Source organism: Pimephales promelas, chromosome 25 (genome assembly GCF_988280905.1).
Source record: "Pimephales promelas chromosome 25, fPimPro1.hap1.1, whole genome shotgun sequence".
Lineage (NCBI taxonomy): Eukaryota > Metazoa > Chordata > Actinopteri > Cypriniformes > Leuciscidae > Pimephales > Pimephales promelas.
In genome coordinates this window covers 22,673,603-22,686,519 of record NC_142793.1, presented here as the reverse complement: position 1 = coordinate 22,686,519, position 12,917 = coordinate 22,673,603, and the positions used below count along the sequence as shown (strand labels likewise).

At 36.4% G+C, this 12,917-nt stretch overlaps 1 protein-coding gene across 3 annotated transcripts; it reads right to left on the bottom strand.

Moving 5' to 3' along the window:
* Positions 1–912: 912 nt before the first annotated feature.
* On the bottom strand, positions 913–12,564 carry kras (KRas proto-oncogene, GTPase). 3 transcript variants are annotated; one of them, XM_039646854.2, is made up of 6 exons: positions 12,186–12,564; positions 9,642–9,759; positions 8,708–8,886; positions 8,440–8,599; positions 5,420–5,544; positions 4,285–4,392 (listed from the first exon to the last, which is right to left on the bottom strand). In XM_039646854.2, the coding sequence occupies exons 2-5, from the start codon at positions 9,750–9,752 to the stop codon at positions 5,425–5,427; spliced, it is 570 nt and encodes a 189-aa protein (XP_039502788.1). In that variant the 5' UTR covers positions 9,753–9,759; positions 12,186–12,564; the 3' UTR covers positions 4,285–4,392; positions 5,420–5,424. The 3 variants fall into 3 exon arrangements, with proteins under 3 accessions (XP_039502789.1, XP_039502788.1, XP_088984119.1); XM_089127993.1 differs by lacking the exon at positions 12,186–12,564 and adding an exon at positions 11,915–12,110; XM_039646855.2 differs by lacking the exon at positions 5,420–5,544 and having other exon boundaries at positions 913–4,392; positions 12,186–12,561.
* Between the last annotated feature and the right edge of the window lie 353 nt (positions 12,565–12,917).

Sequence of the window (12,917 nt, the reverse complement as noted above, 5' to 3'; positions counted from 1 at the left end):
AATGTAATTACGCCGAAGGAATGATATCGTGCCCTGGATTAAATCAGGGAGTTATTGAGAGTGCCTGTAATTTTAATTCTGTTAGGATGACATTACAGGAGAACCTCCTGAGAAACTATTATATCGTAGCGTGAGAGAATACTGCCACTTTGTGGCACAGAAGAGACATGCACACAGAGCTATATGACTAAATTATAATTAAATACACTACTGTTCAAAGGTTTAGCATCAGTAAAATGTTTGAAAATGATTTTAACTTTCGATTTAACAAAGAATAAACATTAATCAGTGCAACTGTTTTATACATTAATAATAATAATAAATGTTTCTTGAGCAGCAAAGCATCATATTAGAATGATTTCTGAAGAGTCATGTGACACTGGAGGAATAATGCTCAAAGTTCAGCTTTTATCACAAGTATAAATCACATTTTCAAATATTTTCAAATTGAAAACTGTTATTTTAAATTGTAAAAATATATTTCAATTGCAAAAACATGAGGCTTATTTAAATAATAATTATCCAACTAGTACTGAGAATATAGGTGGGGGAAAAAAATCGTTAATTAACAAGAAAATGTTATAAAAAAATTGCAGTAAGACGTTAAGGTTTACACGTTACTGCATTTACTTAGGAGTAAATTATGGATAATTACAAGTAACCAACACTAAACCAAACCCTGACCGTAACTCTATAGTAAGCACTCAAGTTACATTGTATTTACTAAAATAGGCTTACTGTCACCTCAAAATAAAGTGCAACTAAAATTACTAAAAGAAATTATGTGGACATGTTTAAATGAGGTTTTATGAGATTTGAAATCCATTAAATCCATTTCAGACTTTTAAGTGTAATCATTTTACAAACCATTAATTATGAACCAACACAAAAAAGAAAAGACAGACTCTCCAGTGGGTTTGATGTACTTCTTTTAATTACACATTAAATAAGACTGGTAAGATTAATGGGGAAAAACAGGATTGGGTTTGTATTTATAAAACCGTGCTGATCTGAGAACAGCTTTTTCCTTCCTAATAATCACATTCACTGAAACGGGAGAGGCAAAAGATGACCTTAGACCAGCACTTGCTCAGACATTAACACGTGACACTTAATTACAATTAAGCGTCACTCAATTCATTAAACAAAAAACAAAAAAAAATAAGCACAATTTACAAAATATTCATCTTTATCACAACCGTACAAAGGCTGTTAAAACAAGGTCCATACATTATATACATGAACCATTTTATCAACATTTGCAATTGGCACACAAACAGACAGAGAACATTTCAGAAATGATTCAAAAAAAAAAAAAAAATCTAATGACTTTGCTACTTGCGTTACAGGCTGCTATTAAATGACTTAAAGGGAACAGAAATCACTTAAAATCCTCAACTTTGCATAAGAGCGGACATCCTGATTTACTGAGCATTATTAGTCATACAGTCAAATTATCAGAAAAGCAAAACTAGTGACGGTTAAGGACGCATGGTAAAAGGTTTTAAAGCAAGATTCTGCTTGTGTAATGTAAATCTCCTATAAATGACATCATCTCATGACATCACAAGTATTGCCACACAAAAGTCGTCTTTATATCACTCTCTTTGGTTTGAGTGATTTGCCCTAAAAACACATTTTACCATGGTATACTGGATCACGGCTGCCACTCTGAATGAAATATAACTGGGCTTGTAGAAGCAACAGAGTAATGATGGTTGATGGCATTAGAAAAACCAACAAGGCATTTGTTTGAATTCGTTTTCCACCTACATTTGCATCCGAATAACTAATACGAAGTGATGTTCGCCAATCTCAAATTAGGGTGCGTTCACACGACAAATAGAAAAGTTGTCAAAACGATCCCCGTTCACAAGGATCCACAAATACGACTGAAAACGCTGTATTATTCATGCCAGGCCAGTAGATGGCGATGCCACTTTGTAAAGAAAAAAGACGCACTTATAGACTGAACACGTTATACGCATGCGAATGACGTCACCAATTTTGTAGTTTACACGGAGACTATAACTGTATCGATTTCAAAAAACAGCCACTGTCGTTGTCCGAATCGCGTAAAGTGTCGTGTAAACGCCCCCCCCCTTATCTTAGCAAAAAAACATTTCAATGTAATGATTCAGACTTCTAAGGCGCAGTTTGGCTGGGCACAAGAGGGAAATATTCATACGTAATAAAAATCCTCAGCTTTATGCAGAAGCGAGGTTTTCACTAGTGTAGATCTTTACAGAAAAGAACGTTTCGAATCGTTATTACACTCTCTCTGGAATACTTGATTCTGATTGGCCAACTGCAGCTTTGCATTTCTGTAGTGATTCATAAAAAGCATAATTAAGCATGTCTTACTTTGCAGCAATTTCTTTCTTCTCGCGTATTTTTGCATATAGAGCCTAATCACCATTTTTTTTTTTTGTCACTTTACATCATCCCGAGAAATTACTGTAGATTTTAGATTGAGTTATCACCACCACATGGACACGAAGCCAACTGAGGTTATTTTATTTAAAGGTACAATATGCAGGATTTTTGCAGTAAAATATCCAAAAACCACAAGGCCAATGTTATAGATTTTGTTTTGTTGATTACTTAAAATATCCCAAATGTTTCCAACTATTTGTAAATTGTGAGAAAATTGCGATTTTTAATCAAGGAAACGGGGTGTGTGAGCAGTCACCAGTCAATGACGTCATATCCGCGTTACCCTCGGTTTCCGCCAGGTTTGACCTCGTACTGCAATAGTAACCATGGCGACAGACGTGGACAACTGGGTCGGTTATGCCCGTTATGCGTGCTTATCCCTAGCAGGGTTTTGTTCAAACATTATGGACCATGGCAAGCAGACTTTGAGACAAAAAGAGGATTAGAACAAAGATCAACATCTTTCCAGATGCCGAGAGCTCCACGTCCGCGACTAACTTCGACTTGACAGAGATGCGAGTGCTGCATGTTACTTGAGCAAACAGGTGAGCAAATCAATGTATACAAAACTAATCAATGTTATATAGTTGAACATGACGAAAAGTTAGAATACGATCTGTAATGTTAATGTTAAGCTTAGTCTCATACAGCCAATAAACAACCGAACTAACATTCAACACACTCAAATGCCGTTTAGTGTGATAGTGAAACTGTTCGAGCAAGTGAAGCAGCGCTGCGTTACCTCAAGTTTAATTCGTCTAATAAACTGACCTGTGGGAGTAATTCAGCGTGTAGTTCGGTAAAATTAAATGTCCTTATTCCTTTATATCCGCGGGACTCGCGTTGCGTGTGGCGCTGGTATACTTTTAGCAATCGCGCCCTGCTTCATACTAACGTTAGTCATGCTAAAAACATCAATGTATTCACTCATCCATAAAAGATCCATCAGCTTGACGACAAGATCCATAATTCCGCTTAATGCGGAATATACGTCATTAATATACGCCTTTGTTATTGTAAGAGGTTAGCGACCCCTGGTGGCAAAACAATCTTGCATATTGTACCTTTAAAAAAAAAAAAAAAAAAAAGATTTAAAAAATGGTAAAATATTAATAATGGCCAGTTCGGACCAGCTGAGGAAATCCTCTCTACACAACAGTGGTTATTATACAGTATTCAACGCATTACCGTTCCCTGGAAGTTTAAAGAACAAAACGCAGCATGCAAACAGGGAAATAAGGTTAACGGGGTTAAGAGTTCACCATATATACACATTACCATGGCTTCAGAGAGAGGGCGTTAATCCGACTACAATGGAGGTTCACATGCAGGTGGGTGTTTTTTTTTTTTTTTTTTTGGAAGTCTGGGACATCCAAAGGCAGGGTCATACACAGTGATAATGTATCAAAACACCGCCCAGGAAGTGTTGGTCCTCAAAAATAATTCCTCAAGGTTTCAGTTCCTTGTAAAATCAAGCGAATCACATGCAAAGTTCCCGTCTAAACCTCTACACGGCTAGTTCTCGTATAGCACACCAAAAAAAGAGTGCTTTCAAATCCACACCTTTAAAAAACTACTCTAGAAAAACCAACTGCAAAATAAAAACCAGTTCCGACAGCCCATCCGATTAAAATAAGTCATTCAAGGTGTCTAGGGACCAACACTTAGGGGCAACTGGCACCGAACGAGAAGTAAAGCTTATTTCATTTAAGAAAGCAAGTAGAATATGGATCCATTCTGTATTCTGAAGAGGCTAATAATTTAGTGTAATGTACAAAATGCAGTTGTGGAACTTGTTTTTCTTTCTTTTTGAGTCTATAATGACAGGAAAGGCTTGTTTCACATTAATACACATTTTGTTTTGGATTTCTTCTTTTTCTTCTTGCCCTCTTTGCTCATCTTCTCCTTGTGCTTCCGGATTTCTCGGACTAAAGTATAAAACGCGTCGTCCACGCCCTTCGAAAAAAAAGGGAAAACAAGGACTTCAGATTCTGTTTAGAATTACAGCAAATCTAGTTTCTATGCCCAACTTTTTAGCATCACATTAGACTCAATAAAACTGGTCTGACACCATTCACCAAACACTTTCTGAAAGAATAGTGAAAAAAGTAAAAAAGTTAAGTAATGGTTTTAAATAAGAGAGTGAATCTCAAAGAAACGGTCATATTTCAACCCAAAAATCAAACAAATGATACATATTTTGATTTAACACATGTTGAGAGGATTTTCTTTTTTCGCATTGTGACATTTTTGATAGTCAGGCAAGCACACATTCCCCTTATTTAAATAAATATTACAATTAGCATGAATTATTCAGTGAAATAAGTGAATAATAAAATTGAAATCCCTCTAAATAATTACATTTTAATTTAAATGAACAAAATTCAGGACAAAATACTATAAGTAAATAAATAGAGATAATGTAAATAAGTAAAAATATTTTAAAATAATATTTGAAAAAAGTATTTATCAGTAAATAAATAATGCAAATTAATAAATTCCTACCTATTTTAATTCAATTCAGGACAACAACAAAAAAATAATTCTGGAAATGTATTTAATTAGAAAATTTGCAGCATGTGGATTCGTTTTACGATCTCTTTATTAACTTTTTGAAGCATCAAAGCGGTAGTTGAATAGACTGTCAATGGAAGGACAAAAATCAATTTAACTCAAATTTTAGTCTTTAGTCTAAATTAGTCTCAAATTATATAAAAGAGGGATCATTTGGGTTTCGAAAGTGAAAAGACTTATGGGTTTGGAACGACGGGTGCAAGTAATGACAGTAAAACTGACTTGATCCCCTAAAGAAATGGTATAGATGGCATGCATTGACGCCTATACCTCTATAATTTTGGGGTAAAATATGACCCAGCTATTGCTTTGACCGTTTTCGTTAGATTCACCCAAGAACAAGTGAAAAGTGTACAGCAGATGTCGAACCCAACACCTGGATTGCAGACGGGCAGCGCTTCAAACTTACCCCTCTCACATCAAAACACATTTTTTAAGCTTGATGCATTGTGTCGTCTTTTCTTCTTTACAGACTTTTCTTAGCCGGAATTGCCTGATCTCCCGTACCAGAGTATAAAAGGCATCTTCCACTCTCTGCAGTGCAAAACACAACTCCCTTCAGTGTTAAGGAACGCACACAGCCATCATTACGGAGAAGGGTCACAATTGGATTTCAGGAATCCACTGAAACTATAAAACATTTTCCCACATAGGGCTGGCATAATTAGAGGTGCTTTACCCCCTTAATTCTGGAAATTTAAAGGGAATCTGGCATAGTTAAGTTTAGATCATTATTCGATGGCATGCATCTTCACACTATTGTGTAAGAGTTTCTCAATTAGGGGACATTTACACGACAGATTTCAACTAAAACCAGGACACTGTGCGCTTTTGTTCAGTTATGAAAATAGCATTTGGGGGCCTGAAAAAGCAATCCTTGGACAACGGGTTTCAAATCGCACGTTTAAAAAAAAAAAAAAAAACTTTATCGTCTTCATTTAAACTACAAAAAAAAAGCAAATTTGTGAAAACCGTGACGTGTAATGTTTTAAGTGTTCAGTCTATAGGCAGGAAGTGTTTCTTAACAGTGACATCGCCATCTACTGGCCTGATGTGAATAACAACGTTCAGTCGTTCTCGCAGATCCACGTGAACTGGGATCGTTTGACATTTATGCGTGAAACTTCATAAATGCAAAAGACAAAAAACAAGAGCCACACCTTTAGTACGTTTTAAGTATCGTTGTCGTGTAAATGTACCCTTAGTTGTGTTCTTGAACACCACTGGATTTAAAAAGAAATTTGAAATTAAACAAATTCACTAGCTTGCAGCCGGAGTATTGAAGACAGCAGTATGGTACCAGTGGGCAGCATGTGTGGCTCGCAACAGAGAAAAAAAGAAATGAATTCAGAAGCCTTTATTATTCCCCAGCACCGCACGGAGTTGTGATTCGAGCACTGCAGAGGGAGGAACAGAGCGTCTGCCCTGATTTTTAAACATGACAGATAGAGCAGATTAATATCCCCTAGTTGATTTATAGTGATTGAACCCTTGATCAAATCAATCCAATCTGCATTCTTAGTCATTAAAGGATTAATTTATCTTAAGGTGAAATCAAACACAGATAAAGGATAATAAATGCACGAGAGACCAGGCACAAACCCAGAGCCAGATCAGTTGTGTTCTGTGTTGTGCACCTGATTAATTATTCATAAAGCTAGTCAGAAACTCATGCATGAAGCCAGTCTAAAGCAACAACACACACTGGACAACTTTCCTACAATTCTACACATTCAAACAGCAATTCTGGTGTGTGAATGTAACAAAGTCCAAGTCACACTTACCTTTATAATAAAAATAAATAAAAGTAATGCTACAGTGATCTACAGTGTAGGCCTACATCTAAATGCATTTGAATTTAAGTACATAAAATGTGCTAAAATAAAACTAATTTCTTCCCTTTCACTGTGGGACCCAGACATGTTCTCGAAAGGGAGATTCACTCTATAAGTTTGTCGACTGATTATAAATGAGATTTCAAACCACATTTGACACCAAAATATTTTAACATGGTATTAAAGACAACATGAAATTGCTTACAAAACTCATTTAACTTGCATGATGCATTTCTGAGCAAAATATAGATGGGATGGGTAATTTTATCCATCGGAATTTGATTGAATAGTGCATGTACATGTTGTACTGTCAAATTCATTTTAATTGTGGCCTTAAGGGTTGTAGTAGAGGTGGAGAAAAGAGGAAATTGATTATAGAAAACTTTTTTTCACGAAACGATCACGGATATTTGTTGATTTTGATTTCATGTTGTCTTCAAAACAGCTTTAAAATCGGTCAAAAAAAAAAAAAGTCTTGCAATGGCCAGGTTTACATGCACCGTCAATGCGATTTAGGAAATATTGGAATTAAACTTTACCTCATGTTAACAATATTTGAATCACACTAGTGCTGCACGATTACCGTTAAAAGATCACAATCTCCTAAAAGTCAATGATTCACTATCAAAAACGTTACTAGATAGAAAAAGGTCCATTAAACCTTTGACAAATCATACCAGAACATTGTTAGCCGCGTTGCCACTGTCGTTTACCCAGAGAGCAGTTCTCATGTGTAGGTGTGACTGTGAAAATAAACTGAAGCTCTGGGAGAGAAGTTTATGGTTTGATAAACATGCGTCTACGGTAGTGATCAAAATCTTTTTTGAAAGTAACTTGGCCCTTTAAAAAAATAAAAATTAAAAAAAAAGATTGTATCGATTACTTTTTTGTGGCATCAAGTAATGGTTAAAAAAATATGCGTCATTTAATAACTCATTCAAATGATTTGCTTAAAATCACTGATTCATCCAGTAATGAAACAATTAAGGAATTGATTAAACATTTTAAATAGTCTGCAATTGACATTTTGTCAGAACCTCTAGTAAATTACTTGTTATTTGTTTAGTTTCCTTTTTTTTGTGATTTTCATTTTATCCAAAATCATGCAGCTCTAAATCAATCTGATCCGATCAAGCTCATAATCGTAGCAAACTGTGGCATATGCAGATTTTAATCGCAATCGACACTTTAATCGATGATGCCCGTCATGCACGGCTTCGAAAACATAGCGGTAAAGAAAGCATTACATTTATGGGGTGCTGAAAAAAAAAAAAAAAAAAGTAGCAAATCGACAAGGTTGCATGTCATGAATATAAATGCAGTATATTGACTGTGGAAAAAGTCGAAATGAAGACTTTAGGTGGGTCACCCAGAAAAAAAATGAAAAATTCCAGTACGTCCATAGAAATGCATTTAGCATTTGTAATAAAGTGGCCAGTAACACCTACTATATGCAGTTTCATTACTTGACTGGAGGAACGCAAATAATGGTGAAAAAAAAAAAAAAAATCTTAGCGCATGTTCAGGATATTGAAAAATGCAATATTGGTGCACATGTAAACGTACAACACACATCCGCGCATGTTTTCCATACCTGTCTTGTTTTTGCTGAGGTCTCTATGAATGGAATGCCGTAGCTCCGTGCTAAATCCTGAGCCTGCTTGGTGTCCACACTGCGGGAAGGAAGATCACACTTATTCCCCACCAGGACCATCGGGACGTCCTCCGAGTCCTTTACTCGCTTTATCTGCTCTCTGCAAAACCACACAGAGAATATTACACATCTACAATTCATTAGACTTAGTGAGGCGTGCTAGTGCGCTACAGACCTCAATCTGCACACTACTCCGTTTCTGGCTCACCTGTAGTGGTGAATGTCCTCGAAGGACTTGGTGTTATTGATGGCAAAGACACAAAGAAATCCCTCCCCTGTCCTCATGTACTGGTCCCTCATGGCACTGTACTCCTCCTGACCTGCAGTGTCCAAGATGTCCAGAAGACACGTCTCCCCGTCAATCACCACCTGCTTCCTGTAGGAGTCCTGCACAAGTGACATGATATTGAGCATGTGGAGTGGTATAACCATTGTGGTATAACGGGCTCTATGCACGGCGTTATTTCCGGTGAAGGATTAGGGATGCTCGATTACTTCCGCCGATCATAGAGTCCAATGCAATACCGAGAATTTATATTGAATTTTATACTCCATGGTTATAATAAAGAAACGTTAGTCACAAAAACAGATAAAACAGACACCCCTCGTTGTGTTTATGCTTCTTTTTAAAATTATATTAAATAAACATAACTATATATAAAATTTCATCTAAACGTATGTACGTTTCGTTTCAAAGACGGGAGGACAGTAAATATTGAAGACTCTGCCATAATCCCGTTTTCTCCGGTTTTCCTCCGCTTTAATCTACACAACCGGAAATGGATGAGCATCCTTACGTCAAATGCGGAACTTATGCGTGCATATAGCCCATTTCATTATTACAAAGAAAATGTCTCTTCAAAACAAACATGCAAAATTACAACATGGACAAAACATACAAACTACACTTTTCGGCCAGAGGTTTAAAAATGACGCTATGGCAGAAAACAGGAAAAGGAAGAAACACAAAAGGCATTCCACCTGGTAACCACCTTTAAAACTAGAATAACCGGATAGCACTCTTGAACATTTAACAGTACTTTTTTTTTTTTTTTGTGGATGCAAATTTCCATAAGGGTGAGTTTCACAGTTTTGTGTGGCAGTAGAAAGTGAACGTCTTGACAGAGGTACCCATGGCTCACCTCTATGGTTGGGTCGTATTCATCCACGAAGTGGTTCTGGATGAGTTGGATGGTGAGAGCGCTCTTGCCCACGCCTCCAGCACCCACCACCACAAGCTTATATTCTGTCATTCTTCACCTGCAGCAGAAAAACACATGGTGGAAATCAATGAACAGTTCGAGATGTTGTTTTGGATACATAGCCTAATTTATCTAAACATGAAATAATTGTTTTATTTTGCCAAAATGTCTCTCTTGGTGTAGCTTGCACAAATAATAAACCTGTGCTAGTCGAACAGTCTTCGAATCCATTCAGGTGATTTTCTGATATTTAGAAGAATATCAGTAACCAGGTCTCATTGACTTCCATAGTATATTTTTTTCCTACTATGGAAGTCAATGAGACCAGAAACTGTCTCGTTACTGATATTCTTCTAAATATCAGAAAATCGGCTGAATGGATTCGAAAACGGTAAACTCATATGTTTAACTCTGGGGGAGTTGTAAAATGAGCCTATTTCTAAAAAAGTGGAGTATCCCTTTAAACTACAATATCATACAATTAGGCAAGACTAAAGGTTGCCAGGTCTACTCAACTGACCCAACATTCAATACAAGAGGACTTAAACACTTTTGAAAGCTTACCTATACCATATTCATAACTATGGGTAGGTTTGCACGACGTACTAAAAACAGACGACAACATTGTCACTGTCAAACCAATCCCCATTCACAATTTCACACGGATATGGGAAAAATGATTTTAAAAAAGGCTGTATTATGCATGCCAAGCGTTGGCAGTGTCACTTTTTCAAGAAACACCCCACGAACACATAATACTCATGTCACCAATTCACCTTTATGGCCCTGTCCCAAATGGCACACTTATATGCACTTTCGATTTTGTCGACTTACGATGGCTACCGCATGCGCGCGTCCATTTAATCCACTAGACCGTAGGGTGTCATTTTAGGTGTCAGAAGGCTGCTTGCGAGCACCCCCTCTGTAGCTGATACGCGCCCTAGATGCGCACTTTTGCTGATCCCGCATCCGCAGTGGACTTCTTCCAGACGTCACGAAAGTGCAGACTCTTCGGAAGATAAAGACTGCGAGTATTTACTTTAGGGTGCCATTTGGGACAGGGCCCATGTAGTTTACATGGAGAAGGCATCGTTTTCAAAAACATGCGCTTTGAAACCCATTTTCAAAAGTTTGCGTAGTCAGGTCCCCAAAACATAGTTGTGTAAATGAACGGCCAAAACACATAGAAAGTCTTCATTTTCCATTTGAAAGTGGTGTCGTTTACACAACTCTAAAGCTGAACCAATTACTTCTACAAATTTAAGTAAAACAGATTAATCAATGTGCAAATGACTCAACAGAAAACCACTATTCGCAACTTATTATACATATGACAAGTATAAAATTTGTTAACACCTATTACATGCCTATATTATTACTTATCTTTAACGTTGCCTTGTGCTGTATCATTTTCTTTTTACAATATATTTCTCAATCACTGTGTTTAAACAACAATGAAACCAGTTAAATAATCTTATTTAAATGATTATACCAAGATTTTGAAGTTTAATTACTTTTCGTTACTTTTACTCCTAACCGATTAATCTACAGTAAACAGAAACAATTCAAAAGACATAACACTAGCAGAGCCCACAAATGTAACAATAATAAATAAAAAATTAAAATATAGTTATTTATCTATATATTAGGACCATCTCAAATGTTAAAAAGCTTTACATCAACATATTTGTCGTCGTACAAGTTAACTCGATAAAACCGATTACCTGAAACGGACTCGAATACCACTATTTCATTGCATCATTCGTACATTGTAGTAACGTTAATATATAAAAGTTATGGTGAATAGGTGATTATTAATGCAAATATATTTCAAAACAAAAACAAAACTTAACGAAATATGTCATTTAAAATATCGCGTTTAATTTAAGAAGAGTCGTTCAACAGCCAGTCCACCAAACTTGAATCCATTACATTTCAGCTTAAAGCACATAAGCCAAAAAAACAACAACAAATAAACAGAGTGATTTAGATTTTAAATCAAGTTAAGACAAGTTCAGTGTTAAGAAGTATAACTTAGTTAAGCGCCATATCGCAGGGCCCGAATTTCACTTGGGCGTGATACGACAATAATACAATGGAATAAAATAATATAACGTACACAAAGCTCACATTAAAACAGTTTGCTCCCGTACTTGTATTCAATTAATCACCACGGTAAACATACATGTTAACAGCTTTTATAATAATTTTACCTCTCGGTTTGCAGTAAGTTCCGCGTCTGAAAAGCCTATTGACTCAAGCGTTTATCATGACCTTGCCATAATTGTATTAATGTTATACATTTAAAAACGTGTACATATCCATTGACAATCACGCCAAAGACTTTAAAGGATCGAAACCCAACATTATCACACGTATAACAGATACATTATGCTTTTTCTGGGCGACATGGCCTGCGCTCGGAGGCTGTTATACACAAATATGGGCGGACACACTGTTGCGTCCTGCTAAATCATCACTTACCCCAAAATATCAAAGATTTTCAGCTGTTTAAGGTTATTTTCAGTAGGTGGAAGCGGTTAAAATGACACGTATTGAGCAGTCGAGCAACCTTTTCCGAGCACCAGCATGCATCTTGCATTATAGTAGACGAAACATCTGTAGATACAAATAATCCAGATCGGTGTCCTTTCAGTGAGAGGTTGTGTAGGGCTTGATCAATAACTAGCCAATAATCAACACTGGCGATTCCAGTCTAAATATGGCTATACGACGGACTATAATGCACTTTAATTTTAGTGTAATAGCACACGAGAATGTGCTACCACATATTCGATACAAGGCAATAACCGGCTTTTGACAACAAGCAGGAGTAGGGCAGTATTGCTATGGACTGGCTTGGTGTTTATATAGGCCCTAAATATAACCGGAACGTGTACGTGCGTACGTCAGCGCGTATCTGTATTCTTATTGGATACATCACTTGTCAGTCAAAATTAGGTCATTTGCATACGGTGTGCAAGAGCCAATCGTCTATGATTATCGAATAATACAAATTACCCGCCTATTGTTTGACTCGATGATTCATTCTATATTTTTTTCTTATTCAATAACTTTAATTAAAAAAAAAAAATACAGTCCACTGATACACAAAATTGGAAAACAAAACTCAAAGTGTAGAATATGGGGGAAAATCCAACAACAAAACACGTTTTATAGCCATGTATATAATGCTCACTTCTTTTATAATGAAAA

Coding starts and splice junctions, on each gene's coding strand:
- kras (XM_039646854.2), bottom strand. CDS start 9,752: ATGACAGAATATAAGCTTGTGGTGGTGGGTGCTGGAGGCGTGGGCAAG. Junction 8,887..9,641: donor AATACGACCCAACCATAGAG/GTGAGCCATGGG, acceptor TCACTTGTGCAG/GACTCCTACAGGAAGCAGGT. Junction 5,545..8,439: donor CCTCAGCAAAAACAAGACAG/GTATGGAAAACA, acceptor TTTGCACTGCAG/AGAGTGGAAGATGCCTTTTA.